The 27,655-nt window shown below is 41.5% G+C and overlaps 1 protein-coding gene across 2 annotated transcripts; it reads left to right on the forward strand.

Annotated features, from left to right (window-relative positions):
* Positions 1-706: 706 nt before the first annotated feature.
* arrdc3a (arrestin domain containing 3a) lies at positions 707-8,994 on the forward strand. 2 transcript variants are annotated; one of them, XM_079688825.1, is made up of 8 exons: positions 707-1,236; positions 3,290-3,371; positions 3,487-3,634; positions 3,870-3,972; positions 4,135-4,391; positions 5,326-5,482; positions 5,572-5,714; positions 6,145-8,994. In XM_079688825.1, exons 1-8 carry the CDS (start codon positions 957-959, stop codon positions 6,211-6,213), a joined length of 1,239 nt encoding a protein of 412 aa, XP_079544951.1. In that variant the 5' UTR covers positions 707-956; the 3' UTR covers positions 6,214-8,994. The 2 variants fall into 2 exon arrangements, with proteins under 2 accessions (XP_079544951.1, XP_079544952.1); XM_079688826.1 differs by having other exon boundaries at positions 1,096-1,236; positions 3,219-3,371.
* The last annotated feature ends 18,661 nt before the right edge of the window (positions 8,995-27,655 follow it).

The raw sequence follows: 27,655 nt of genomic DNA on the forward strand, positions 1-27,655 counted from the left end.
AGCTCCATAGTTGTTTTTGTACAAACTGTGACTTCCACACAATGAGAAATCCCAACCCCCCATATGTGCATGGATCATTTTAATCTTATAACAAAAACAATGTATCTCAAAGACCAATATATAGTTGTTTTTTTGCAGATGTGTGCTCCCAAATTTAAATCCTAGTGCTACATAGAATAATCCAGCAATTGTACATGGTGTGTCTTTACTGCAGGCCCCATGCAAGATGCAGCTCTGTTGTTTTCTGTTTGGTAGAGGCTGTAGTGTGTCTGGACATATGAGACCATATGTATGGGTTATTTCAGAGCTGAATTTGTAGGGATTTAAAAGTCTAGACATCAGGCTGGAAAATGTAGATTTCTGAGGTGATACACCATGTTCTGAATGTTATCACATCATCATAATAAAGAGTGGAAATGTTGTTTGAATAGATCTCTGAATGAAAATATTGAAAACAAGTGGGTTGACACTTTTTGGGGGTATGTGTTCATGTATTTTTAATATACCAAATGAACTGTAAATAATAAACTATTAATCTGACGTAGTGAACATTTCTTTGTGCAGTCTTTCAGCTGTTTGACCAAACTTGTCATCTGGCCCAAAGCCGTGTTCCAGAAGGCGGAAGGAGGGGGCAGTGGAGCCCTGCGCATGCGCGGAAGGTTGTTTTTCACACAGCCTCTCGCTTAAAGCGAGCTGAGCTACTGGGGTTTCCTTGTCTTTGACTGGAGACCATCGAGCAGAGAGGAGGATGATAGCAGCATCCCTTTGCTGTTATTCAGCCATCACACATCTCAATGACCTGCCCGCACATAAACCACTGATCGTGCCTTTTGCTTTTTGCAGGGCAGAGATACTGATCAGTGTCTAAAAGACTGCATCCCTTTTTTATATGAAATTATTTTTTCATATATTCCTTTTTTTTATTTCAAGGTCTCTGTAGCCTGACTCTTTCCACCATGGTGCTAGGAAAGGTAAAGAGCTTCAGAGTAAGCTACGACTGTCTGAATGACAGCAACGTCCCCGTGTTCTCCAGCGGGGACTGCGTCTCAGGGAGGGTGATCATCGAAGTCACCGGAGAAATCCGAGTCAAATCTCTCAAAATCCACGCCAAAGGATTTGCCAAAGTTCGTTGGACTGAATCTAGAAATGCTGGATCCAACACTGCCTACACGCAAAACTACACAGAAGAAGTGGAATATCTAAATCACAAAGATATCTTAATTGGGCACGAGAGAGGTAAGAGAGTTTAATTATTTTTTTATATAAGTTTTATATTGATGCTCTTTGTGCTGGAGGATGCTGTTTGTCCTGAATGTCAGTAACAAAGCTCATTTTATATAGCCTACTGGAATAATTGTGTATAAATGATAACCTCTTTTTTAATACGGTTGCGTAAAGAGTTTTGTGACTTTGGGTCCATGGAGCTCCATCGTTACTTGTTTGTGTTAAGGTGTCAGAATGAATGACAGCAGCTTGGGGCATCTGTTTTTTTCAGAGTATTTCAATCATAAAGCGAGAATTAGGCGTATTCGAGACACAGGACGATAGATACATATATTGCAGTGATGTATGTGCAGCTTTGTTAAGCGTTTTCAGTGCAGAAACGCATCATATTTGGTGTTTCTTTGTAGCTTTTCTTAAGTTTCCACCCATTGTTCAAAGCGGTTCAATCCTGTTCAGAAAACTGGACCGGGAGGGGGCGGAGCTAAGACGCAAACCCCCTCCCTCACCCGTGTGTGATTGGCTGAGGTGCTCATGTGTGGCCAATGACATCACTTTTTTGCAGCGAGTGACAGAAAATCCTGCAACTTTTTAATTAAGGAACACCTGCAAAATGGAAAGGCTCGATCGAAGCACCTGTAGTTTGTTTCATATGATATGAAACCCTGGAAATCTCTCCGTTGTTTTGCATTGAATGTGTTTCCTTTGCACCTATAGGCCTATGTTTAATTGGAAAGTAATAAGATTGTAGGTCGGGCTTTATTGTCAGCTGGTTTGTGCTTCAGACATATTGTCGTCACTTTATCCGCACGGTAGTTGACGTTTTTCGATAGTAAAATGCATACTTTTAAAACGCTTGTAAGTGCATGTGTGCCCTTTTTTATAATGGTTTGGGTTTAGCCCATCTGCAAAAACATTTTTTTGCATTGACATATAGTTCCTATACTGTAGAGCATAACATAAATGGTTGATCATAATTTGGTTCATTCTCAGGATTTTGCTGCAGTGTTCATAGTATAAGCGGTTTATATATTGAGGTGTGTTTCCTTGGCGTTAGGAAGAAATAGTTCCTCTGCAGCAGCCTTTTTTTGTGTGTGGAGCATGAGAGGTTTGTCTGGCTATCACACCGATAGGCCTATAATTTTAGTAATTTTAAGGCAAATTATTAATTACTATTCGAGCTGAGGTTTAATAAGGAGATACATGCAAATTAGTGCAATGCCACGCCATTCGCCAATAATGCTCTCCGACCGAATACATTTCGACAAAACGCTATCTATAAAGCATTTCCTATGATGATAAAGTGGATAACACGGTGAAATACTGCGGTAGTCGGTGTGGTGAACCGGCTGGTTGTGGATTAGTAGTGGCTGCGGTGTCGCACAGTGAATGCGTAATGAGCGCAGCGGCTGTGGAGCTGCTCGCACTGGTTTAGGCCGGTCTCCTCCTGCTGGAGTCTGCCTTTTGACTGACAGCTCTGCACTTGTTTACCACACTGCTGCTGCTGGGGGAGGGACTGCTGAGCTGGCAGAAACACACCCGGCCTGTCGAAGCAGCTCTTGATGTTTTCAGTTTAAACATTTTTTACAATATATATCTTTTTTAAAGCTTTTATAAGGTGCGAAAAAAGGTCACCTCCTCCCTCTGGATGGAAACGATTCTTTCTTGTTTTTCAGAGATACATGAAAAACGAATTGGTTATTTGGATACATTAATCCATCGATAGGGATTTAATTGATGCCCCATATAGCCCAGTTTCCCCATAATAGCCTCTCTATTCCCATCACATATTACACAATGGACTCAGGGACGAGTCGTTCTTTGTTCATGCAAAAGCACACTCTTGCAAGCTCAGTTTCTGGCACCTTAAACATTCTTTGGTGTGCTCTTAATATTAAACTCAACTCTATATACATATTTTTTTCAGAGCGATATGATAGTAAAATCCGTTATTCTCTTTTGTCTCCCCCACCCTGTGTTTTTGGTATGACTTTCAGATGCCTTCGTAGAGCATTTTGCCCAGGTATGGTATACATGTGTTTGGAATATTGTCCTCCTTGTTTTTCAGACGATGACAACTCGGAGGAAGGACTCACCACTATCCTTTCAGGAAGACATGAGTATGCATTCAGCTTCGAGCTTCCACAGACGTGAGTGTCTTAATACTACCTCTGAGTCACGGAATATCAACATCATTATTCAGCTGTAGTAGTATAAGCTTTTGACTGTTAATGTAACCCTTTCGCTTCTTTTTCTTTCATGTAGACCTCTGGCTACCTCTTTCGAAGGGAAGCATGGCAGTGTGCGCTATTGGGTAAAAGCAGAACTCCACAGGCCATGGCTCCTGCCCATGAAGACCAAGAAGGAATTCACAGTCTTTGAGCACATTGACATCAACACTCCATTATTGCTGGTAAGTTGTCTTGAAACAACCTTAAGATTCTTTTTAATTTTGTCTTTGTCCCTGGGGAATCTGAATTCAGTGAGGCTCAGTCTAAACATAATCTTTTCAAATGTTGACTGATTGCCGAATGAATAGCACGAAACAGAATAGTTGGTTCAGTATAATAACCTTTTATCCAAGTTTGATTGGGAATATAGGAAAAATCCAGATTTTTGCTAATGCACCGGTTTTCTTTTCTCTTCAGTCACCACAGGCCGGCACGAAAGACAAGACTCTTTGCTGTTGGTTCTGCACCTCAGGTCCTATTTCCCTAAGTGCCAAAATTGAAAGGAAGGGATACACCCCAGGTAAGAATAAGTAAAAGATTTATAATGCAACTGATAAGCCTTTGAGTCATCTATTAACCAGATTCGTTGTTGCTGCATTGATCTGACTAAATAGAAAGATGACGTCTTCCATTGATAGAAAAACATCAATTGACCTCTAGTCTACCATCTCTATTTCTGTAGGAGAGTCGATCCAGATCTTTGCAGAGATTGAGAACTGCTCCTCCCGCATGGTGGTGCCAAAGGCAGCCATTTACCAGTCCCAGACCTTCTATGCCAAAGGGAAGATAAAGGAGGTGAAGCAGCTGGTGGCCAACCTGCGGGGAGAGTCTCTGTCCTCGGGCAAAACGGAGACCTGGAACGGCAAAATGCTGAAGATCCCACCCGTGTCCCCCTCCATCCTGGACTGCAGCATCATCAGAGTGGAGTACTCCCTCATGGTGAGCACAGTCTTGCCATATTTGGGCTTGTCCTACATCACATTTAGCATAGATATCATTGGCATAACACACAGGTTGTTACTGTCTCTCCTCTTGTCCTTGTTATCACCATTACTCAGCACTGAATCAATATTTCCAAGTAAGCCAATAACCCTGGTTAAGGATTTGGCTGAATCAGGCTTGGATTCCACCAGGTGTTATCTCCTCATGCTGCTAAGAGCATTAGCCCAGAATATTCTTAGTAGCGCCTGTCGTGAGGGTGCTTATAACCTCTTTACCTTGCATAATCAACCCCAAAGTCATTGACCCACATTTTGTAGAACGACAGCACAACCCATTTAGCCCAGTACAGTGTTTTCCTCTTAAAGGTCCCCTAATATACTGTTTTTCATCAATATATTATAGCTCTCAGATATATATAAAACATGTCTCTGATTGGCTGAAACACCAAACAGATCATTGCAGCATCCCAGAATCCCCTCTGTTTCAGCCCTGTTTCAAAAGTGCTGATTCTCTGTCTGTTACTTTAAATGAAAATAAGGAGCCACGCCCCTCTGAGAGATATTTGGTTAAAAAGAACACAATGGTGCTCTAGGAGGAGATTCAGGTGATGGGGGGGGGGGTTACCTTGGTTGGTGATTGGCTAATGGTTACTCAAGCCCAAAAAATCGTTATGACATCATAAAGTGACCAAAATCTGATCAGCTCATTTTCAGACAGGTTTTTATATATCAGGACGAAAAGTGAGCTAATATTTTTCCATGAAACTTTCAGAATCTCTTTACACAGAGGGGAAACATGTTGATGTATAAAAGACATGAAAAAGTGGATTTTGCATAATTTAAAGAAGATTAAAAATATGTAATTTCATGCTGTATGGTTAGCGCCAAAGCCCTTAGTTTATTCTAACTGGTGTATTTATTTCTGTGCTCAGGTGTACGTTGACATCCCCGGGGCGATTAACCTGTCCCTGAACCTGCCCCTGGTCATCGGCACCATCCCGCTCCACCCCTTTGGCTCCCGGACCTCCAGCGTCAGCAGCCAGTGCAGCATGAGCTGGCTGGGCATGGGTTTGCCCGAGAGGCCTGAAGGTAGGTTGGATCTCAAGTTCAAGATGCAGATTTTAAAACTTTCCTTTTTAGCTAGGATGCTAACATGCGGTTTTGCTCCTCCTCTGCAGCTCCTCCAAGCTATGCAGAGATTGTGACAGAAGAGCAGAGGCAGAGCAGTCTGGACGTCCCTGCGGCCCGCGAGGATCTGAACGGACCGCTCTTCGCCTACATTCACGAGTTCCGCTTCCAGCCTCCTCCTCTGTACTCTGAGGTAAGCACCACATTTAACATACACACATCTACCAATAACAGAAAATACATACACCTAAATAATGTTAAAAATCACAATGTTATAGAGTACACAAGACTTGTATACAAAACATATGAGTTCAATAGTGATACCAGAACAAAGAAAACCCACAGTACAATAACAATTAGCTGTAAATAAGTTAGGATAACCCTTTTTAATCCCTGTAGGGATTTCAGGTGTCATTGCAGCGACAGAAAGGAGTTCAAACGAGGATAATTAGAGTAACAAGTCACAAATCTAAGTGACAGTATTGATTAGAGTCAAACTCGAGAGCTGCCAAAACAGACTGCCACTCACAGCAACGCCACTCAACTAAATAACATCAAGCAGAGCTTTTGTATTCGAATACATTTCAAACAAAATCAACATGTTTCTGTCCCCTCCCCTCCAGATCGATCCTAACCCAGAGCACGCCAGACGCACAGAGGAGCGCAGACTGGACGCCTGTCCGTCACGCTGAAGGGTTCTTCTGAAATTCCCCTGAGCGACTCGGGGATCTCTAAGAAAGAAACCTGCTTGCAAGGCTCAGCTTTGTTTATTTTTCTCCAACAACAACGTTCACACAGCGCTGTTGACGTCGGAGAAAAACAAAGTGTCCCTCCAACAGACAAAGACTTGGACACATATCCACAGTCGAGTTGGACAAATCTGTTCCTGCCTCTCCTCAGCGAGAGAATCGGGAGCCACTAGTTTGGGGCATCGCCTCCTTCCTGTCAGCCTGCTGAGGGGGGGATGCATACAGAGGAACACATATTCAGCCTGTATGATTAAAACCCCACCGGTAGCGAGAGCCCCGCTGATAGTTTTGACGATGAAGAATCGGCGAGGCTCGGCCTGCTAAAGTTCCTCTTTAACCTTTTGATTCTTCTGTACTCATGGCACATAAGGACATGGCTCCTCACACAAAAGGCAGGACTCATCATGTCCCGACTTCAGCAGAATCACCTAAAGAAAACAGGACGAAGAGAGCAACGATGTTCTAACCACCGTCTCAATGAGAGCACTCGGCCGGCAGCAGTCAATAACAGAGCAAAGACTAACTCCTCCTGCCTCATTTTTGGGTTTTTGTTTTGCACATTTTATTCTTGAGTTGTGTGGCTCTGTTTAATGAAAAAATAAATCACTAATAGTTTGGTTCCAGCCTTGTAAAGCGCCAGACTACGAATATAAGCCTGCAAGGCTTACCTTTTTCCTCTGCATCACTTCGAGCAACGCTGACAACAGGATTTGACAAGGACAAGAACAATGCACTGAATTTGTAGAAGATATTTCTTTTTCTCCTTATGACATTTCCTCTATGACTCATAACGACTAGACTTCTTTTGACAACTGCAGCTCACTATTTTCCATCTGGAGGCTCTTTAAGATGTTGCCTCCTCAGCTTGGATCCACGTGTGGCTTCCCTCCTCTTTTACTTTACTTCTGTTAGCTTGTATTTAGCCCCCAATACTAGAAAGGCTTCTTCTTTTTTTATTGAGGTTGCTCTGAATTTGGACTAGGAAGATTGCAGACCTGCATTTGCCACTCAAATTGTAGCTGAAGAGAAAAGTGTGTGTGTGTGTGTGTGTGTGTGTGTGTGTGTGTGTGTGTGAGCGTGGATTGTGGAGGGACTCGCCTCACCCTTATTACCTGCAGCCCCTCTACTCCTAATCTCAGGGCTAACCAGGCTTGCATAACTGCCCAACAAGCATTGTCTCAGGTGGTCGTCTCACTTGCCAAACGTTTGGTGGAAGGAAAAAAGAGAAATGTTTTAGCTTTTTTTAAATGCACTGTTAAAAAAATGAATAATTTTCCAAAAACGAGAGATTAGACCCGCAGTGAAGCAAGCTTTCTGAGATGTATCACATTCCCTTTGTTTGTCCCACTGCACCTGCCCAATTCATCCATCCAGACCAGTGAAGCCAGAATGCTAACTATAAAAAAACAACCGAGTGACCCTGCTTCTGTGTTAAAGAAGCAAACCCAGCACAGATTAAATAATAAAAAGATGGCGGCTTTGCCAAACCTTTGTTCAGTTCGGTCAGAACAAGTAGTAGTAGTAGGTTGACATGAGTAATACATTGGTTTTCTCACTCATTCAACACAAAAGACCAGCTGCAGCAGAGGTTTGGCATAGTCAGGAAAAGAAGGAAAGCAGCACTCTTTTAATAAATAAATATTAAAATAATAATATTTTTTTTTAAAAAAGCATTCAATGGTGAAGGTCTGGAGGAATTGATAGTTAGGATCTTAAGAGTTATTCAGTAAAGCAGTGCTGATTAGGACGTTAATTAAATGTTTTGTTAAGATTAGCAACTTTAAAAATGCTGACAGGGGTGTGTGTGTGTGTGTGTGTGTGTGTGTGTGCGTGTGTGCACACACGCTCTTACGGAGATCCAGCTGGCAACTTAACTAAACGGCTTCAGAGAGTAATCGACAAACTGCAGATTGTTAAAGTGATCTTATCTTAGTGGCCTTGACACAGAAAAAGACCTGATCATGATTCTTCATTGTTCAGCGTCTACGTTAACTCTTTGTTTATTATGTTTGTTCACACCTGTATGTTTTTTGACCTTTCCATGTTTCAAGGACAAAAAGGGAAGAGGATATAAAAAAAAAAAAATGAAGTCCTTTTTTTGAAGCAAGATCCTGGATAGGCTCTGAAGATGATTTTATGTATTTCTGGGCATTAATATAGTTTGCTTTCTAGTTAACAAGTAACCTTCCCGAGTTAGTCTCCCTGACCTCTCTGATCCCAGGCGGGAGGGTGGCAGCTGTTGATCAGCAACCCCTCCCCCGTATCATTTAAACATTTAGCTAACCTGGGATAGCAGACAGAACTTCTTCCACACTTTTTTTTGTTTGGGTTTTATCTTAGGGGAACTGGATCAAGCTACATGCTAATGAATAAGCTTACATATATGTTTCAGGTTGGCCGATTCCATAGTCCATGTGCTCGGGCCGCAGAGTAATCCAGTGTCAAAACTAAGCTAAACTCCTGACCTGATAAAGGCAGGAACTGAAATGTCCACAGATAAAAAAACAACCTGGGAGACAGGATCTGAGACATTTCAGAAACAAAGTGCAATATCTGACTTTTCCTCATTCTCCATTTGTATGTATTGTTTTTTGATCTTTTTTTGTCTTTTTTCGAACATGACGATGTATAGATATTCTATGAATATGCTATGTTCTGAATGGTTTAACATTTTGTCTAGTTCTTCCTTTTGATTTGAATAAACATTTTTGTTCTAAATTACAATGGACTGTGTCTTGAATTTGTTGAACACAATCATACAAGTGCACCCTATATGCTTTTTTTTGGTATGAATTGGTGAAGATAAAGCAGTCTGAGCAGCAGTGTTTGAAAGAATGACCACAGTCCAGCCCATCAAAAGCATACAGAGTCAAAGCTGCAACTAAATGAATCATTTACCCATGTTACCCCCAAATCGACTTCATTTGGGTCATCACAGTTTCAGATTAGAAGCAAACAGGTTTACACTCACTACTGGATATAGATGATCCTTTTAAAAACTAGTACAACACTGCCCCTGGAGGTGGTTCAAAACACTGCATCTGGCCTGTGCTGGCAGGAAATTGGACTACACTGAATACGTTTAAATATGAATTGAAAACAAATCCTACTTATATTTAGAGATTATTTATTAGGTCTTTTTATGTCAGGGATGGAAACAGCCCAGAAGAGAAACATAATTTATTGTCTCAAGTGTCCAAAACAAGGCAAGGCGAGTTTATATAGCCCATTTCAACAACAAGGCAATTCAAAGTGCTTTACAAAAACGTTAAAAGCATAAGACATAGTAAAAAACAAACATATAATTTAAATACATTTTTAAAAAGAGCTCGGAGAAATCTCCAGGTTCCTGATGACTTTGGACACACTGGACCATCCGTCACTGAAGGAAAGTTAATGCTGTCCCACGATTCCTTGCGGCCGCATGTGACCCATCAGACTGTTCAGTAATGGAGATAACCAATCATGACCGTCAAAGAAATCAGAAGTAAGTAACAATCCGTATTAAACATTTTATAAAGCCAAGAGATAGACATTTAAAAATGAGCCAAAATAGAATAAGACAGGATATAAAATACAAGAATAAAAATGACAGTGCTTAGTAAGATATGAATAGTTATTTGATTCAATAAAACGCAGCAGCAGACAGAAAAGTCTCCGCGCAGCCTGGATTGAAAATAAATGATTTGCAGCAGGCCTCCAATTTTCGGGTAGTTTGTTCCAGATATATGGAGCATAAAAAACCGATGGTGCTTCTCCATGTTTAGTCTATACTCTGAAGCAGACATGGATGGTTTCGTAATGTAGCAGATGATCAGAAATGTAATGTTGCCCTTGAGCCTTCAGTGCTTTAAAACTGACAGTAGTACTTTAAAGTGAAATGGCTCAGGACTTCTTTCTCTCCGTCTGTACATGTCCACTCTGGTCTTTAACAAAAGGAGTGCCATTGGTTCACTCTGGACCCTCAGGTCAGAGAAGGAGAAGCAAAGCCGGTTAGAAAATCTGTACTTTCCTATTTGCCTAAGTACCAGGCAAAGTGAATTATGTGACTGCTTCAGGCCAGATAATTCACTCTGCCTTTATACCTTTTATTATTGGCTCACTTTGGTTTTATTGGTGGAGAAAGTCAAGTCAGATGTTTCTGAAAATACTCCATGTTAAAGGGACACTATTGTGCTTTTTGGGGTTTTCCCTTTCCTGTAGTGCAGGGGTGTCAAACTCAAATACACAATGGGCCAAAATAAAAAAGAAGGGTACTAGTCGAGGGCCAGACTGGTTCAATTTTTATTGCAAAACGTATTGAAATGAACTTATTGCACATATTAAAACCTGGAACTAACACAGCTTAAATGATTGCCAATAGAAAACAACATTAAATAATCAGTTGCATTCGTTTCTTATGGCTCTATCTGGAGCTTTTCCAGAGTCATTTCTTATGATTACATTTTTCCATAGGCCAACAACAGCTTCAAAAAAACTATTTCCCTCAAAGAACAAAACAAACACACCCTGTTGTCTCAAGAAAGAAAGTACAGAAGGAAACATCCATGTAAACTCAGTGTGCTGCTCTGTGATGCTAGTTCAAGCAGATACTTGGCATCTCATCTCGGGTGCAAGTTCATCAATGTTTGGGGTCAGGCTCTGAGCGGAGGAAACCCTCAGGATGAAGTGAATATACCGGCGGGCCAGATCTAATAGTAATTACAAATGATCCTGCGGGCCGAAATTAAATCCACCAAGGGCCTGATTTGGCCCCCGGGCCTTGAGTTTGACACATGTGCTGTATAGGTGTGTCATATAGGTTTGCGTGCATGTAAATGGTCTACAAAGGCTCAAATCTCAAATTTACACTCCCCCCCCTGCCTGAAATGCCTCCATTGAACTAATTTGTTTACCTCTGTAACATAATGACATCACCATGTAACATTCACTTTTATTGGCATTGTAGGTGATAGGCTAAGGGACGGGACATCTCTAAGCGGTTGACCAATCACAACAGAGCCGGCCAGCTAACCAATCAGAGCAGACTGGGCTCTGGTTTCAGACAGAGGGTGAAAAGAGGTGTTGCAGCATGAGAACAATAAAGACCTTTTTGAACATTAAAGCATGGAGACATGTCACAGTCGAAGCATAAAATACAAATATGAACCTGAAATGAGCAGAATAGGGATCCTTTAAATCTGACTAGGCAGGGTTGAAATATTTTTAAAAGCACACATTTTAGACAAACCATGTAATTATGACCCATGTGATGTGTGCCAAAAAGCATAATGTTTAATTATTATTTAGATGTTGCCCCCTTTGAAAAGTAATAAGCCTGAGAATTAGTCCCCTCTCGAGGAACCTCAGTGAAAGCTGAGAGCAGTCCATGGCTTCAGGCCGAGTGAACTACAGTCACCGTTCCACGTAAAACAAAATCCATGATTTATTGACCCCTGCTGAAAGATGCATGCACACGAGGGGACACTGTGGCCTGCAGCAGAGCAATGATAGAGCATAATGTATCAGCACAAGAATTTAATGTACACATTGTTCTATAATCTTTAGTAATGCCCAATATCCCAAAATCAAAATCAATCAATATATATATGCCATTAATAACTGTGTAATTTATACCTGGCTGCTAAACCCTTGTTACTGTTACAAGGTATCTATCTTGTATTTTGTAGATTGTGTAACTTGCTGCTGTTAAATACCGTCAAACTATGTGCAATATGTGCTTTATGTGCAATATATACTTTATATGCATCTTTAATAACTGTAATATATACCGGGCTGCTAAATCCTAAGAACTGCTACAGGATTTGATTTGTAGATTTGATTTGTTTTTTATCTGTATTTTTGAAAATTATGTAACTTTTTTAGTTTTTATCTTTTTTTAGCATATTGTTTATTGTTTATTATATTATAACTTAGTACTTTTTTAGCATATTGTTGTGTTGTTTGTTTATTATATTATAACTTAGTACTTTAACGCATTTCAGATATGCAACACTAAGCTGTCTGTGGCTCTTTCCTGCTGTAACGCTGCAAATTTCCCCTCTGTGGGACTAATAAAGGTATTCTGATTCTGGTACACAATGTTCAATCATCAGGGAATGACTTTTATTAACTAACACATTTAAACACTTGTTATTTTTGTGTTGGCAAGTAGTTATTTTATTGTCTTTATTGAGTTTTACTTAGTTCTGTAATCCCTGTAGCGTCATTTGTTTCTTTAAATAGGGTTGTTTTGATTCTGCTCATTTGACCTACACGTAATGTTCAACAGTGTGTTGTCAATCAATTTTACTCAGCTTGTGTATGACGTCATCCTGGCTTTACACTAATTGATTTTGTTGGAGAACACCAGCAAGTATGCACAAATGAGCTCAGTAAATTCGATCGCGCCGGGTAGGAATGAATGCACTGTGCTGCTGCATGTCTCGTATAGGCCTATAGGTCAAGCTGGAACAAAGTGTCCAGTGTGATCTCTGAAAAAAAGGACAAATGTCAGTCCTCTTGCATAATTTGTAAATGTCCTCTGTGACGCAGGACTCTGCAGTAACGGAAGTGTAAAGAAAGGGAAACACAGCCTCTAAGCATCAGCCCGAAAACCGTCATGTTGAATACAAAGTGACAGCTCATCAAACCTACTCACAATTTCTGCAAATTATCCGTTTGAGCCAGCATCAGTGATGACTCAGCAGCTCTGTCAGCTTTGACCAAGCACTTCAGTTTGCCTTTGTCCCCTCCCCTCATGCCCTCAACACCCCCCCCCCCCACCCCCCTATGCCCCTTTTTGGCTTTTGTGGGCCATTGTGGGTGCCTGACCCCTGTGAAAAAAAGGAGGAGGGGGAGCATAGATTGGGGCGGCGTGCATGTGTGTGGTGTGAGTGTTGATTAGCAAGTGCTGACACTACACAGGCCTCAGCTGTTTCCTCTCACTAGCTAATCCCACTACCCAGAAGCCCCCTGTGATCCAGAGGTTCTCGCCGGCCTGCTGTGACCAGGCACGTTCAGCATGGATGGGGAGGTTTGGACAGAGGCCCCTGAACGCATGCTTGCCAGTGCAACATCATCACTGTGACATAATAGAAATAACACACACACACACACACACACACACACACACACACACACACACACACACACACACACACACACACACACACACACACACACACACACACACACACACACACACACACACACACACACAGATCTCCGCACTGAGGCACGGAACACAGCATCGATGCAAGCCCACATATTCCCCGAAACAAGGGAACAAACTATGTTACAGGTCTGAATATATTAAGAAGCTACTAATTCACAGATAGGATGTGACTTAATAAATGTATCTGAGAAATTACAATTTGTGAACCAGAGAAAGTAATATCTTCCATTCGTTCCATTGTTTCCCAGGCATCATTACATTCATGTAATATACTGCATACCGTAAGTCCCGTAAAACACGTTGCACTTGTTGAATATTTCTTGACGCCAGCCTAGTCATGGCTGACTAGGCTGGAATCTGCGGCTCGTTACTTTTAATATTTGACAGAGTTTAGCGTCTGTTTATTTTTTCATTATCAGGCATGCTTCCTTCCTTCACTGTAAATCGCAGTGCTTTGTGTCAAACATTAATTGGTTCTGACTTTTTTACTAAGCTTCAAGAGGAAAGCAAAGTCTCTACTTCTTAGCACCGCTTACACACACTGACTGTATTTCTCCAAGAATCGAAATGGTCGTATACAGATTGATTTCTGTGCTTATACCTGAACTGATTTATCGTTTTCAATAATTTTTTTGCCAGTTAATCGGATGTAACTTGCTCTATCCATATAATCAGTCGGTTCTTTTCCTTCTCTTTCAAACGGTTTCAAACAATATGTAACCCTGCAAAAACACAAACACTCTATTGGCTATCCTAATTAGCTTGTCATAGCCTTTCTATTCTCCTTATTAAACTTCAAATATTTGAGCCAATCTCAGGAATTATGCTAAATCATTGAATACGTTTAGGTTCAGTATTTGCCCTGAAGGCTTACATTTGACATCAAGTCTACATTGCACTTGTATAAATTGCATGTTTGATCCCAATTCAATATGCAAACAACTTTTGATGTCATTTCAAAAGCATGTGATGCTAAATTCATGCATGCACACCTCGTTTTAAACTTAAACTTTCCTTTTTCAGAAGATACTTGTGCAAACTATGGCTATGTATGCATATATTATTATGTACACTTATTTGTATTTACTTTTGTTTGGCCTTAGGATGGCGATAATTGGATGACCATTATGGTTTTCACTTCATACAGCACTGTAAATTGCATGAAATTATGAGCTATTTTGTTTTAATTGTGTCGTATGTTTATGTATGTTTTGAGTGTGTGACGACCCTAGGAAGAATAGCCAATGCTCATGCTAGTGCTAATGGGGATCCTAATAAAGACATAAAACAGCCTTCTAGTGCACACACCATTCTGCACGGTGAAGGTCAAACATCCAACAGAGTTAACGGTATGAAACATATTTCCATGAGTGCAGAAGGAACTCACAGAATAAGAGTCGATGCAGGATGACCTTAAAAAAGATCTGAGTTTGCAGACATTAATTGAATCATATAGGAAAGTACATCAAGGAAAAGTCAGTGGACTTCTTTATCTGCCCTTCATAGCAAACACTCACAGCAGCAGCCAGCTCTCCATCTGTCCATCTGAGCACAGACTCGCTGTGTTTTTCTCTACAGGCACAAAGAGAGGAACAGAGATAGAGCTTCAGATAGACTGTACAGAGAGGCGGAGGGGGATTCTCTTCATGATCTTTCTCGGCAGCTGGTTCATTCCAGTTTGAAGCACTTCTGCGCGAAGAGGCTGACAGCAGAGGCTGCTGCTTTTTCGTCACTGAAAGCCGGGCTGTTTTTCGACCTTGCCAGGAACAAGGTGTTTACGTTCCCTGAATGCACCACATTGGACAGCTGAGAGAATATCTCACCCTGACACAAAGCAGGACCTTTCACTTTGTTTACCCTGCTGTAATTACACATTATTAACCTTTGCGATGCCTTTTGTCCCTGGATATTGTCTCTATACACACACATGTGCACAAGTCTTAACACTTTAAATGAACTTGAATACAGTGCATGCATGCACATACGCAGTGTCTTTGGCTTGTGAGTTTTGGGACAGCTTGACAGGAAATAAGTCACTCCAGGAAATGTCCGGTTCCTCTTTCTGACTCACTAACTCTTCCAAAACTCTTCTAAATTCCTTTGAATCAAATAACTATTCATATTTTATATAAACACTGGAACCGTTATTCTTGTATTATTAACCTGTCTTCATTTGTATTTGTTTTATATCTATGCTGTTTACTTTTTACGAATGTTTTTAATTGTAATTTTATGATATATTTATGTTGCACTACATCTCAATGCTTGTAATGCTTTTTTTTGTAAAGCACCTTGCATTGCCTCAGTTTGAAAAATGCTATATAAATAAACATGCCTTACCATGCCTATGTGTCGTTTCACTGTGCATTTATAATTTAAAAAAAAGAAAGAGGGACAGTAGCCAACAGTAGCAATAACACAATAGTCTTCATTACATTACATTACATTTCACTTGTTAGACGCTTTTAAGCGACTTACATACATTCAGTACTGTGGACAATCCCCACAGGATCAATTTGGGGTGAAGTGTCTTGCCCAGGGACACAACGACATGCTGACTGCAGTGGGGTTTGAACCTGTGCTCCCCTAATCCGAACACCTACGCACAACCCACACGCCTCCCTACTGAGTGTAATTTATAATGATGGTTGCTAATAGAAAATCCCTTTTAGAAATCCCCAAAAAGGTTGAAGTAGGCCCTCCATATTTAGTAGGAACAGGAACCCACAGTGAGGGAGGACTCTCATCGTGCTATGTTCACATGCCAAGACTCCCATCCCTCCCTTACCAAAGTCCCAGCATGGTCAGCATTCCTCCTCCAACCATCCTTCACACACAAACACTCCACTGGCATGTTTGCAGCTCTTTCGCAGCACCACAAGTTCAAGACCTTGCTATTACTACGGCCAGGGAACGTCCTGCGCAGTTTGCAACGGCCAAAATAGAAGGAAAGGGGGTCCGGCTCAAGGGACTGCAGCTAATATTAGGTGTGGTTTTTAGTTTTTATTCAAAGAGAAATACTGTTTGTCCTGCAGGCGGGTAATCTTAATCTCTAGATGCACTTGTGGGACATAAGATTAGACGTTGAGTAAATCCAGCCCCACAGTGACCGTTGTAACTGAGCCACATGCAAAAACAAGCCTGCTGGAGAATGACGTCAGTTTGATTTCTGTTTGTCATGCTGCAGAGGGATAAGAAAGCCTAAAGCTATACAGTTGCGTAGGTAGGATTTCAGCCATGCTCCACTGCTTACACTGTCATCACAGCCGGCAGAGGGACAGTAAACAGAAGGGTTTGCACGTTTACTTAAAATACGTTTGAAAAGGAACAGTGAATTTGACTTGTTACCATCAAATCGGAGATACAAGGTCACTCTTTTGTGCACCAATCAATCCTCAGATTAAATACAAAGTGAAATCCCAGGGTCTTGAGCATTTTGTCCTTAGTGATTGTAATGTTATGTTAAATGTCTGTCCCTGTTTCTTTTCTTAATAGTTGTCCTTTAAGATGTTTCAAATGTAGCTGCTGTGATACAAGACATTTCAGACTTAATCAGAAAAAAATATATAATTGTATCGAACATATTGAACATATTGATTTCGTAATGTATTGATCATACTGTATCATATGGTATTAATCGTATCGTAGCATATTGATCGTATCGTATTGATCATACCGTACCGTATCGTATCGTACCGTATCGTACTGTACTGTATCGTATCGTACCGTATTGTACTGTACCGTACTGTACCGTACCGTACTGTACCGTATCGTACCGTACTGTACCGTATCGTACTGTACCGTACTGTACCGTACTGTACTGTATCGTATCGTACCGTATTGTACTGTACCGTACTGTACCGTATCGTATCGTACTGTACCGTATCGCATCGTACCGTATCGTACCGTATCGTACTGTACCGTATCATACTGTACCGTATCATATCCTGTTGATTGTACCGTATCGTATCTTACCGTATCGTACTGTATCGTATCGTACCGTATCTTACTGTATTGTACTGTACTGTATCGTACTGTACCGCATCATATCCTATTGATTGTATCGTATCGCATCTTAACATATTGTAGTATATTGCAGCATATTTTATTGATTGTATCCTACAGAACCGCACTGTACTGAACCGTATCGTATTGTATCCTATTCTGCTTTCGTGTAACGTCAGAGGTCCAACTCGGTGTCGTGTAGCCATGCCCGCATCTCTGGTCCTAAGTCGAAGAGGCTGGCTTCCGAGGGTGGTCTATATAAAGGGCAGGTGGTTATTATATGTTCTGCAGTCTGTTCAGGGTCACTGCACTCGCATGCAGCACTGTCTGCCAGGCCCCACTTCTTCATTGATTTTTTGAAGCGACCGACCCCAGTTCGTAGACGGTTTAGTGTGGTCCATTGCCGGCGTGGTAGGTCGTCTCCTCACAGCAAAAAAAGATAACCCATTCCTTATTTTTGAAGCTTGCATTTGGACAGAGGCCTTTCGTTTTTTTTTCTCTCTCAGTTTTGGCCATCTGTTGTACTTCGTGCATCTACATAGTTTTCTTTCACCCAAAAAGTTTCAATGCCACCTTATCACCACATGACTTTGAATTGACAGTCTTAAGGCTATAGGAACACTGCATGAGTTAGCATTTCTTATCACAAGTGTGCAAGAAGGACAGATGGACTTGTGCACTCTGTGTGACATGAACCCAAGGAGAAAAACAAAGTGATCCTGACATTACCAACACACCTCCCCACAACATATTTCAAGCAGTGTACTATGCATCTCAGATTACTGCCATTCCTCACTGTGATGAGCAATGGTGTGTGCTGTCTCTGCTCTATTCTGAGCGTTTGAGGGGAGGAATGTGAGATATGTTAACCAGTGGTACTCTCTCTCTCTCACTCTCAGTTATATCACAGAGGATCCAGAACATAGAGTGGGCGTTGCCTCTATATTAAACATATAGATGTTGCACTGAATACCTTTTAAAGTGGTGATATGCTTTAATTAGTCTAAATATACTATCTTTTTCATCACTTCATTAAATAACATCTATCTGATAACATAGACACAGGTGGTAGACACATTTTTTTAACACCTCTTGAAGAATTGAGACCCAAGGTGGTTTAGTTACTTTAAATTCCCTTGTTGTTCAGGGCTATTCGTGGCATAGAAAATGTGATATCTGCATGCGAGCCACCGGGTCAAACCACCGGGTTATACAATGTGAAACCTGATGTGTTTTTTACGCAACACCCTGCCCCCGGAGTCCTTGGTCAGTTTCTGTTCTGAGAGGCAGAGCTGAGGAGTGCTGCTTCACCACTTATCTTATTTTACACTGCCGGTCCCCCGATGAAGTCGCTCAGTTTCCTTTTTTAGCAACGGCTGACTCATAGCATAGCTCCCATCCCCCCCCCCCCCCCCCCCCCAGCTCCCTCCCAATGTCCCTGCTCAGCTTTAACTCTCCCTCTCAGTGCCTGCTCAGATTCTCCTGAGTCACAGGGAGCAAAAGACACCCCCTTCTTCCCACTCTGACCCCCCTGCTCGGTGCGTCTCACTGCTGAAAAACAACAGGTGCAGCGGGGCCTTCAGAGGGCGGGCTGTCTGGTGGGCAGCGTGTCCAGGCCTTCCCTTAGCTTCTCGCTCTTATATCATACTTCCAATCTGTCGCCTCTTGTCGCCTCAATCCTTCACCCAATCTCCCTAAACCCTTTCACCCCGTCTGCCCGTGCCCCCCACCTCTATATTAGAACTCGTTCCACCTCTGCCACTCTCAAACTCCGGCCCCTCTCCCTTGGACTGGATGCACATTCTCTCCAGGAAAGTGATGCTCAGAGTTGGGAGGGTCACTTTAAAAATGCGTTTTTAATAATTAGTAATTGGGAAACCTCTGAGAGATTGCTCCTCATAGGTGTGTAATGCAGATGTTTCTACAGTTTCCATGCTTTTCCGTGTCGCGTCCCATTATCAAACCTTAAAGATCTCCTATTATGCTATTTTTAGACATATATATTATGGGTCTCAGATATATACGAATATTTTAAAAACATGTCTATGATGTGTTTTGCTCAAAATACCAAACAGATCACCCGTTCGAGCCATCCCTCATACCCCTCTATTTCAGCCCTGTTAGAGAACTGCTGATTCTGGGTCCTTAGCCTTGGCAGCAAATCTGGATCAGCTCCGTTGTACCCCCGTTTTTAGAGATTTGGGTGCGGAAGAAAAGAGAGAGGGTTTTGTTTCCTGACACTTAGTGAGTTCCCTGACACACCGGGGACACATTTATGTATAAAAGACATCAAAAGGTGTATTTTGCATAATAGGAGACCCATAACAACAGTCACCTGTTATGTGGGACAACATATGCTCTTTGTATGCATCCTCATGGTTTCTAGGCCATCAGTGGTGTTGCGCTAACATTAGCATCCAGATATCCCATAGGCCTGCTTCTCTAACCCAGATCCCTTTGTTTAATACCCTCCGAGTGATATCCCTCTGACTCCCAGAATAGCACACAGTCCTTATCTACACAGTGAAAATAGGACAAGTTGCACAATACAGCATCAGAGGGGAAAGTATTGACACGTCCGAAAAGGGTTTTGTTTTGTTGGTCCATAATTCTGACTTTTTCTTCATTTCTAAATGTACACTGCATGGGGAACTCTGCGCCTGTGCTATTTTGGGTTTAAACTCTCGTGTGGCCTTTAGATCCGCGGTTGCACTGCCGTGACATATAACCTCTTTACGGCGACGGGAACTCGTAAAAGGTTCTCTGCGGCCTTGTTCAAAATAGGATTGGGACACTTGTTGATTAGTCTATATATGAGCTGACATTAAAAGCGACCCTGCAGCAGCATCATGCATGTAAAAGCCGAGCTCACTGATATGATTTCTACAATTTAAACCACCTCCAGCATTGAGTTGTCCCCCTTTCATCATAGATTTTAAATGGGAAACAAGGCGAAACAGACCTTCCCTGAGGCATCTCATGTGTTGTGCTCTCTCTGATATATCAGGTCTTTATCAAGCTGGAGTTTAAAAGTTGGCATCCCTTCAATAAGACACCTTTTGCAAGACACAACATGCAAGCAAAGTGATAATCTCTTAAAGCTATTACTGGAGCACAATATCAAAAAACACCGCACTTATCCAACATTTGATCAACATCTCAGGTGTAGCATGGCCCACTTCTGACACCACTACACCACTTAAGTTTCCGCTCCTAAATGTGTTGTCAGATATCTCAGGACTTCAGCTCGTGTTCCTGAAGTTTCCACCCAGGCGTCTGGTCTGGACCGGACTGGACCGGTGGGCATTTCCCCGAGTTCGCCTCTTAGGTTCGACTGACACGTAAACAACATGGTCGCTCACGCCTGCTGGAGCATGTAAAGCATAATCCATCAGAACGGACAGGAATGGCCAGGTGTAAGGACACATACACACTCACACACACAAACACACACGCATCTTTAAAAAGCTGAGTTGTGTGCGCTAATTGTCCCCAGGCTACACTCTTGGTTGTGTACAAATGAGAATTTGATGAAAGCCACAAAAGATGTTAATCTCAACAGAGTGGGAGCTGCTGAAATGTTGATGGATGTGTGTTGGCTCAGTGACAACAGAGAGCATAACAGAGCGATGTAACACAACACAGACTTTTGACAAATGATATATTAATGTAATTTTCCAGTTGTTGATGCTGCATGAAATAACTCTTACGTAATGCTTACTCTGCATTGCTTTTGAGATGTATTGACACCATGTATTTGATCCATTAGCTTTAAAGCAAATCAAAGCAAACATTTTCTATAGAATTCATGCTTTAAATTATGATTTGGAAATAACCTATGAGGATTCAGAGCTGAGCCAAACCGCTTTGCCAAAAGTCTCTCAGCAGTGCAAACAGAGGGATATTAGAGGAGGGAGAGGATTAACTACTTTCTGGAACTTTTGGAGACTCAACCAAATTCATATTTCCTTTTGCTTTAAACCGACTATCTGATGATGTTGTGGAATGTCAATTTTTCCGTTACATTTTATTTTCAATTTTTCCTAAAAACGTTTTGGTTTCTTATTTCACTTTGTCATGACTCTCTTTGTTGTTAAAGCTCTTGTAGTTTCATTTTCTAAACCATTTTATTACTGTACCCGGTAGACCACCAAACACACACCAACACACTTCTTATGTGCAGTATACACTATTTTACAATTAATAGCTGCTACTTTTTTGTTGGGTTAGGGTCAGGGCGATATATATTCCTTTTACTATTTACTATTATTACTGTCTGCAACTTTCTTCATAGGTTCTTCTACTAATTATTAATATTTTATTAAAAAGTTCTCGCCTTTTTGTTCGTCTACTTTTTTACTTTGCCTTTATTTACTCTCTCCCCTTTGCTGTAACAATGTGCATTGTCCCTGGACAAATAGGATATCTGATTTTCTGTTTTCTCTTCTCCTGTCTCCATGTCCCCTTCCTCTCCGAGCTCTGAATCCCCACTGAGTCGGTAGGGTAGGGTCCTGACTCCTGTGTGGGGCTGTGGTTAACTGTAAGCTGTCAGAAATCAGCCAATAGGAAAATGGGGATGGACCACACCCGCACTAGTTCCTCCCATGCGCGGCTACTCCAACATTTGAATGCTCACACACATGCACACACACGGTTTTCCCCTCCACGTGGTACAAGTCAGCAAAATCCTTCTCTCCACTTTCAAAGAAGGAGCCTCTCTAACTCCCTGCCTCCTGTTGCTTTTCAGTTACTCCTTTTGTTCTTTATATTGTCTTATTTGCACTGACATTAATAGATTATATATTTCCTTCAACAGTTTCGTTTTGCCTCTCTATCCACAGCGTCTTTCTAGAAGTGACGTTCACACGTGAGTCACTTCAGCCCAGTCCGGTCTGCTCCAGTTCTTTGACTCGTTTTAAACATTTGGAGGGGTTGCTAAAAGGCTTCTGTCATTTCATCTAACTGAGTCAGTTTTTGGCAGCCCGACTCTTTTCCCTCCAAATAAGCATCAGAGAGCGGCAGCAGTGAGAGCGTTTCACTGAGAGCTGAGCAGACAGAGAGGAATGTGTGACACATCCAGGGGAATCGTGCTCTGACCGGTTCACCATGTGCTCGGCTGGTCTTGGTTCAACCTTTCACAGCAAACTGGGGGAAGACAACATGTGACACACATCTATGGTTTACATTACATTTCATTTAGCTGACGCTTTTATCCAAAGCAACTTACAATAAGTGCATTCGACCAAGAAGTCACAAACTTGAAGACAACAGAATCATATAAGTTTGCGGTTTCATCGAGCCACACCATTTCAAGTGCTACTCAACTGGCTTTAGATAAGCCAGTCCTTTATTAGTATATACGTGCTTTGTTAGTATATAAGTGAGTTAGATCTAAGTTGATATATATATTTTTTTTGTATTGCTCGAAGTGGAGTAAAAAGAGATGAGTTTTCAGTCCGCGCCGGAAGATGTGTAGGCTTTCTGCTGTCCTGATGTCAATGGGGAGCTCATTCCACCATTTAGGAGCCAGGATAGCAAACCCACGTGTTTTTGGTCCCCCTCGCAGTACGGGTGCAGCGAGCTGTTTGGCTGATGCAGAGCGGAGTGCACGTGCTGGGGTGTACAGTTTAACCATGTCCTAGATGTAGGAAGGGCCAGATCCATTCGCAGCATGGTATGCAAGTACCAGTGTCTTGAAGTGGATTCTAGCTGTTACCGGAAGCCAGTGAAGGGAGCGGAGGAGCGGCGTGGTGTGGGAACATTTAGGAAGGTTGAAGACCAGACGAGCCGCTGCATTCTGGATGAGCTGCAGAGGTCGGATGGCACATGCAGGTAGACCAGCCAGGAGGGAGTTGCAGTAGTCTAGGCGTGAGATGACGAGAGCCTGGACCAGAACCTGCGTTGATTTCTGGGTCAGCTGGGGCCGTATCCTCCTGATGTTGTAAAGAGTGTATCTGCAGCTGCGGGTTGTTGCAGCGATGTTTGCAGTGAAGGACAGGTTGTTATCTAGGGTCACACCCAGATTCCTTGCAGTCTGATTCGGGGAAAGAACAGAGGGGCCGATGTTGATTGTTAGGTCAAGAACGGGACAATCTTTTCCCGGAAGGAAAAGCAGTTTATATGTTAATGTGTCTTATGTTGTCCAACTTTTGAAACACTGTAGGCCTATTACAGTTTTTCACATTTTGTAAGTCCATGAGAAAATCAGCTCTGAACATGTTTCACGAGCTCATAAGCTTGGTTTGATACAAGACTGAGAAAAAAATAATTGTGTAACTGTCAACATTTTAAGTTGTGAGAGGTACGAGGTGATCTCGATGTCAAGGCTGTTACAGCAGGAGAGTTCCCATGGTTCTCATGCAGTAAAGCTGTTGGAGCTTTGTTGTATTTTGTCACCTTTAGTCCAAATCTGAAGTAGTATGGGATGGGAGGGTTACTTTTTAAATGTTGTTTGTTAAAAACAGAAGTGAAATATTGTCATCAGTAACCTATTCTAAGTATAACAATATAAAAGTAATGTAACCTGATTACTTTCCTTTACTTTAGGATTCCCTCAATATCAAATGTGATGCAAATAAATACAAGAGAAAAATAATATAAATACTTAAGTGTAATGTTCAGGACTTCAAGAGAACACTGTAACATTAGAAAATAACCAAGACACTTTGTTTAAAGAAATGCTTCCTCTGTTCAGTGTTTTTCTTCCTTTTTTTTGTTCAAAAATAAGCTTTTGATTAAGCATACAAGGACAGTAGTCTATAGACTAACAGTTAATATTATCGTCAGCGAAATCTGAGCAAACAGAAAAAGCTGTGTTTTAGTTTAATACAAACATTATCTACTATTTGTATTAAACTAAAACACAGTGAAAGCATCCTTTACACTTGAGTCCATGTTAATGAACTGGAAGATTAGCTATGGTTTCACTCGAGTCTATTTCTCTTTGAGACTCGTAAGTGTTGTTATGTGTAAGCCTATAATATGTAGTATATCATATTTGTTTTACATTGTATTGCCACATTGTATCCTGATAGTAATTCCCAATTTTTTCAAATGTCTTTTTCTCATGTAACTGTAAAGAGAATACATTTACTTTGTAATACGTTTGTTTGTATCCTGATTACATAATCCCGTTACATGTAAACTGAGTATTTACAAAGTAAAGAGTCCAGGAGTAATTGCGGGGGAAAGAGGACTGATTCACTCAGGCCAAACAACATAAGCCTCTAAAAATGATAACAGAATGAAATCATGATGGAAAGGAAAATGTATTAATTTGGTAGTTCCTCATTGTGGTCAGTTACAGCTTCCTGTAATGCAGCTGAGACTCTCAGCATGTGCTTCTCTCTGGTGTTCTCCAGCATGCCGATAACAGGTGGGCCACTTCAAACAATATGACCCACGAAGCATGCAGGGTCACATTAACTCTGAATAAATGCTTCCTGGTAAAGGCTTTCAAAGTGCTATAATAGTATCTGCTTTAAAGGATGCACTGGAGTAGATTTCTTGGGTTGAATAAGGTTGAAATTGCTCTTAAATGCTTATTCTTTTTATTTAGATCTTTGAATTAGAGCATGTTGCTGAAGGGAAGTCATGGGAATGGTGGAAAAGGAATACAGCTTCATATTAAATAACATTATCTTAATGAGAGAACTTGTCCTTCTGTTCATATGTGACGTGTTTCCCCCCTCTTCACAGTAACTCCATTGTTGGGCAGCGACCCTCAGGTCTGTCTGCTTTGCATTAGACATTTCATCACGCACACACACAACAATAACTGATATTGTTCCAGCAGTCGGAGCCTGATCGGACCGGTTGACTCTGCCTCATGTTGGGTGGCTGCTGCTGTTGAACTGCTGGATCAAACCAGCTGTGTCTGGCTGGCTGCTCACAGAGGAACCAGTGTGACACGATGACTCGTTCCCTCTGATGTGTCACTTCCTGTGGTTTAGAAAGGTCACACGTGTCTCCACTGAGGTCACCACCATCGGTTTCCCTCTGTATCGCCTCACACCAGAAACTTTCTCCACACGCCATTGCTTTTTTTTCATTGTCGTTGTCCTTTTCCGGGCCGTCGGTCAGGCTAACAGAAGTGCTGTAAGTTATATGTGCCCGCAAGAGAGCCCACATTTCCCCTTATTGTGTTAAGATTGTGGTATTTATGGAGTACAGGTCAGAAAGTGCTCTTTCTCACCAGGCAAACAACATTTACTCACTTGGGTGGCAAGGCAATGTGTCTACTTTGAATTTATGCTATGAGAACAGGAAGTTAAACATAAAGGAGCTCCTTTGGCTGGTAATAATGTAACATTTTGTACAATGAATTCTACTTCCAGTCATTTTCATTCCTAACAATAACAATATAATTATGAGAAGTGCTTGTCTGCACTACATGAAATGGGATAACATAATTACATTACAACAAAAAGAACTGTATTCAATAGAAAGTTAGATAAAAAAAAGACATAATCAGATTACAGTAAAAGTACATTTAAATAAAAAGGGGGGGCGATTAGTAGCATGACTGCAATGAAATAATACATTTCAAAAATAAAAAAACATTTTACAGGCAATATCTTTTTAATGCTTTAGGTAAAAAGTACCATTTGCTTTTTCAACATATTAAACTAAAATAGCATTTGCAAACTTCACTATTCTGTAAGCCTATTTTAAAGCTTTATTTGCTGTGATTTTCATTTTTTTTATAGTTCAGTAGGTGACACCTGATTTAAATATAGTGCAGGTGCTCATAATCCACACACTGAATATGAGCTTATTGTTGTTATATGTTTCTTGTAAAATAAGCAGAATTACATTTTTTCTTCGAGAGGCCCAAAACTTTAATCTATACGGCCACTGAATTAATTAGCTTGTGTTGATCCTACGGATGAATATAAGGTTGATGATGATGATGATGATGTGTGCCATAAGAGGTCATGGAGGGCGGCTATCTGTCATAGCAAAAGCGGCTGGTGGGTGATAAGAACAAACTGGTCAGGTCCTGCTTCACTGAGAGGGGGGGGGGATTACTCCTTGCCACAGATAGCTGGCGACTCTGAAATACTTGAACAAGACTGTTTGTTTGTTTAACAGAGTATGAACACACATTTACTTCACACAACTGAACACATAAAAACATAAATCTACAGATAGGCTTAAGTACACATAGACACAGGCAATTTAGACCCTCAGGATTTGGGTGAATTTAAAAAGCACTGACAAAACCCCACAAACACACACACACACACACACACACACACACACACACACACACACACACCCCCCCCCACACACACACACACACACACACACACACACACACACACACAGGTTTTTCCAGTAAAACATCTCATCTGTCCAAACATGATGACTATTTCATGCAATATATATACATATGGCGAATTAGGGGGTAGCAAGTTCGAGTCCCACTGCAGTCAGCATGTCGTTGTGTCCCTGAGACACGTCACCCCAAATTGCTCCTGTGGGGGTTGTCCAAAGTACTGAATGTACGTAAGTCGCTTTGGATAAAAGCGTCTAACAAAATGACATGTAATGTAATATGGCAAAAACCAGCAGCTTAAAAGCTCCAGTGTCAACTTTCATGTACTTGAAAGCATCGTGATATCGAGACACCTTTACACGTGTGCTAATCTGCATAAACACATGCTTGGTCTCATAAATGTTGGCTACACACACATATAAGAGAAGGTAGTACACAGGCAGCCATACAGTATAGTACATACTGTACAGTACAGATAAGCACATGCCACAGAGGGGATCTAGCTCTCTTGCCAACCAGACAACATAGTGAGAACAAGATTTGCAGACATGATATATCTACTCCCCCGGCCCTTGGTCAGCCATGTTGGCAAGGCCACTACTGACAGTGTTGCCTTTCACTTTGCAGATTCACATTTCATAGAGCAGCTCCGGCCTTCAGCGAAACACACTGTGTCCTCTGTTATTACAGAAAGACCACAGAGAAAGCGGGTTTTTCTTCATTACTGTTGAATTTCCCATTGAGGCTTCAGTGCTAGACTCCTCTTTCAACTTCAATCCATAACCCGCTTATTTCAATCCACATGCTGCATTGATCTGTGAAGCGTATGTCTATGTCTCAAGACTTCCTGTTTGCTCTCCTGCTCCTGGCCTCAACTCCAAAAGGCTCTCTTTTAATCTGCCTGACCTTTGGAGTCAGCGGACGGAAAGAGTCAAAAGGTCCCG

Source organism: Notothenia rossii (assembly GCF_949606895.1).
Source record: "Notothenia rossii genome assembly, chromosome: 6".
In the NCBI taxonomy this organism is placed as follows: domain Eukaryota; kingdom Metazoa; phylum Chordata; class Actinopteri; order Perciformes; family Nototheniidae; genus Notothenia; species Notothenia rossii.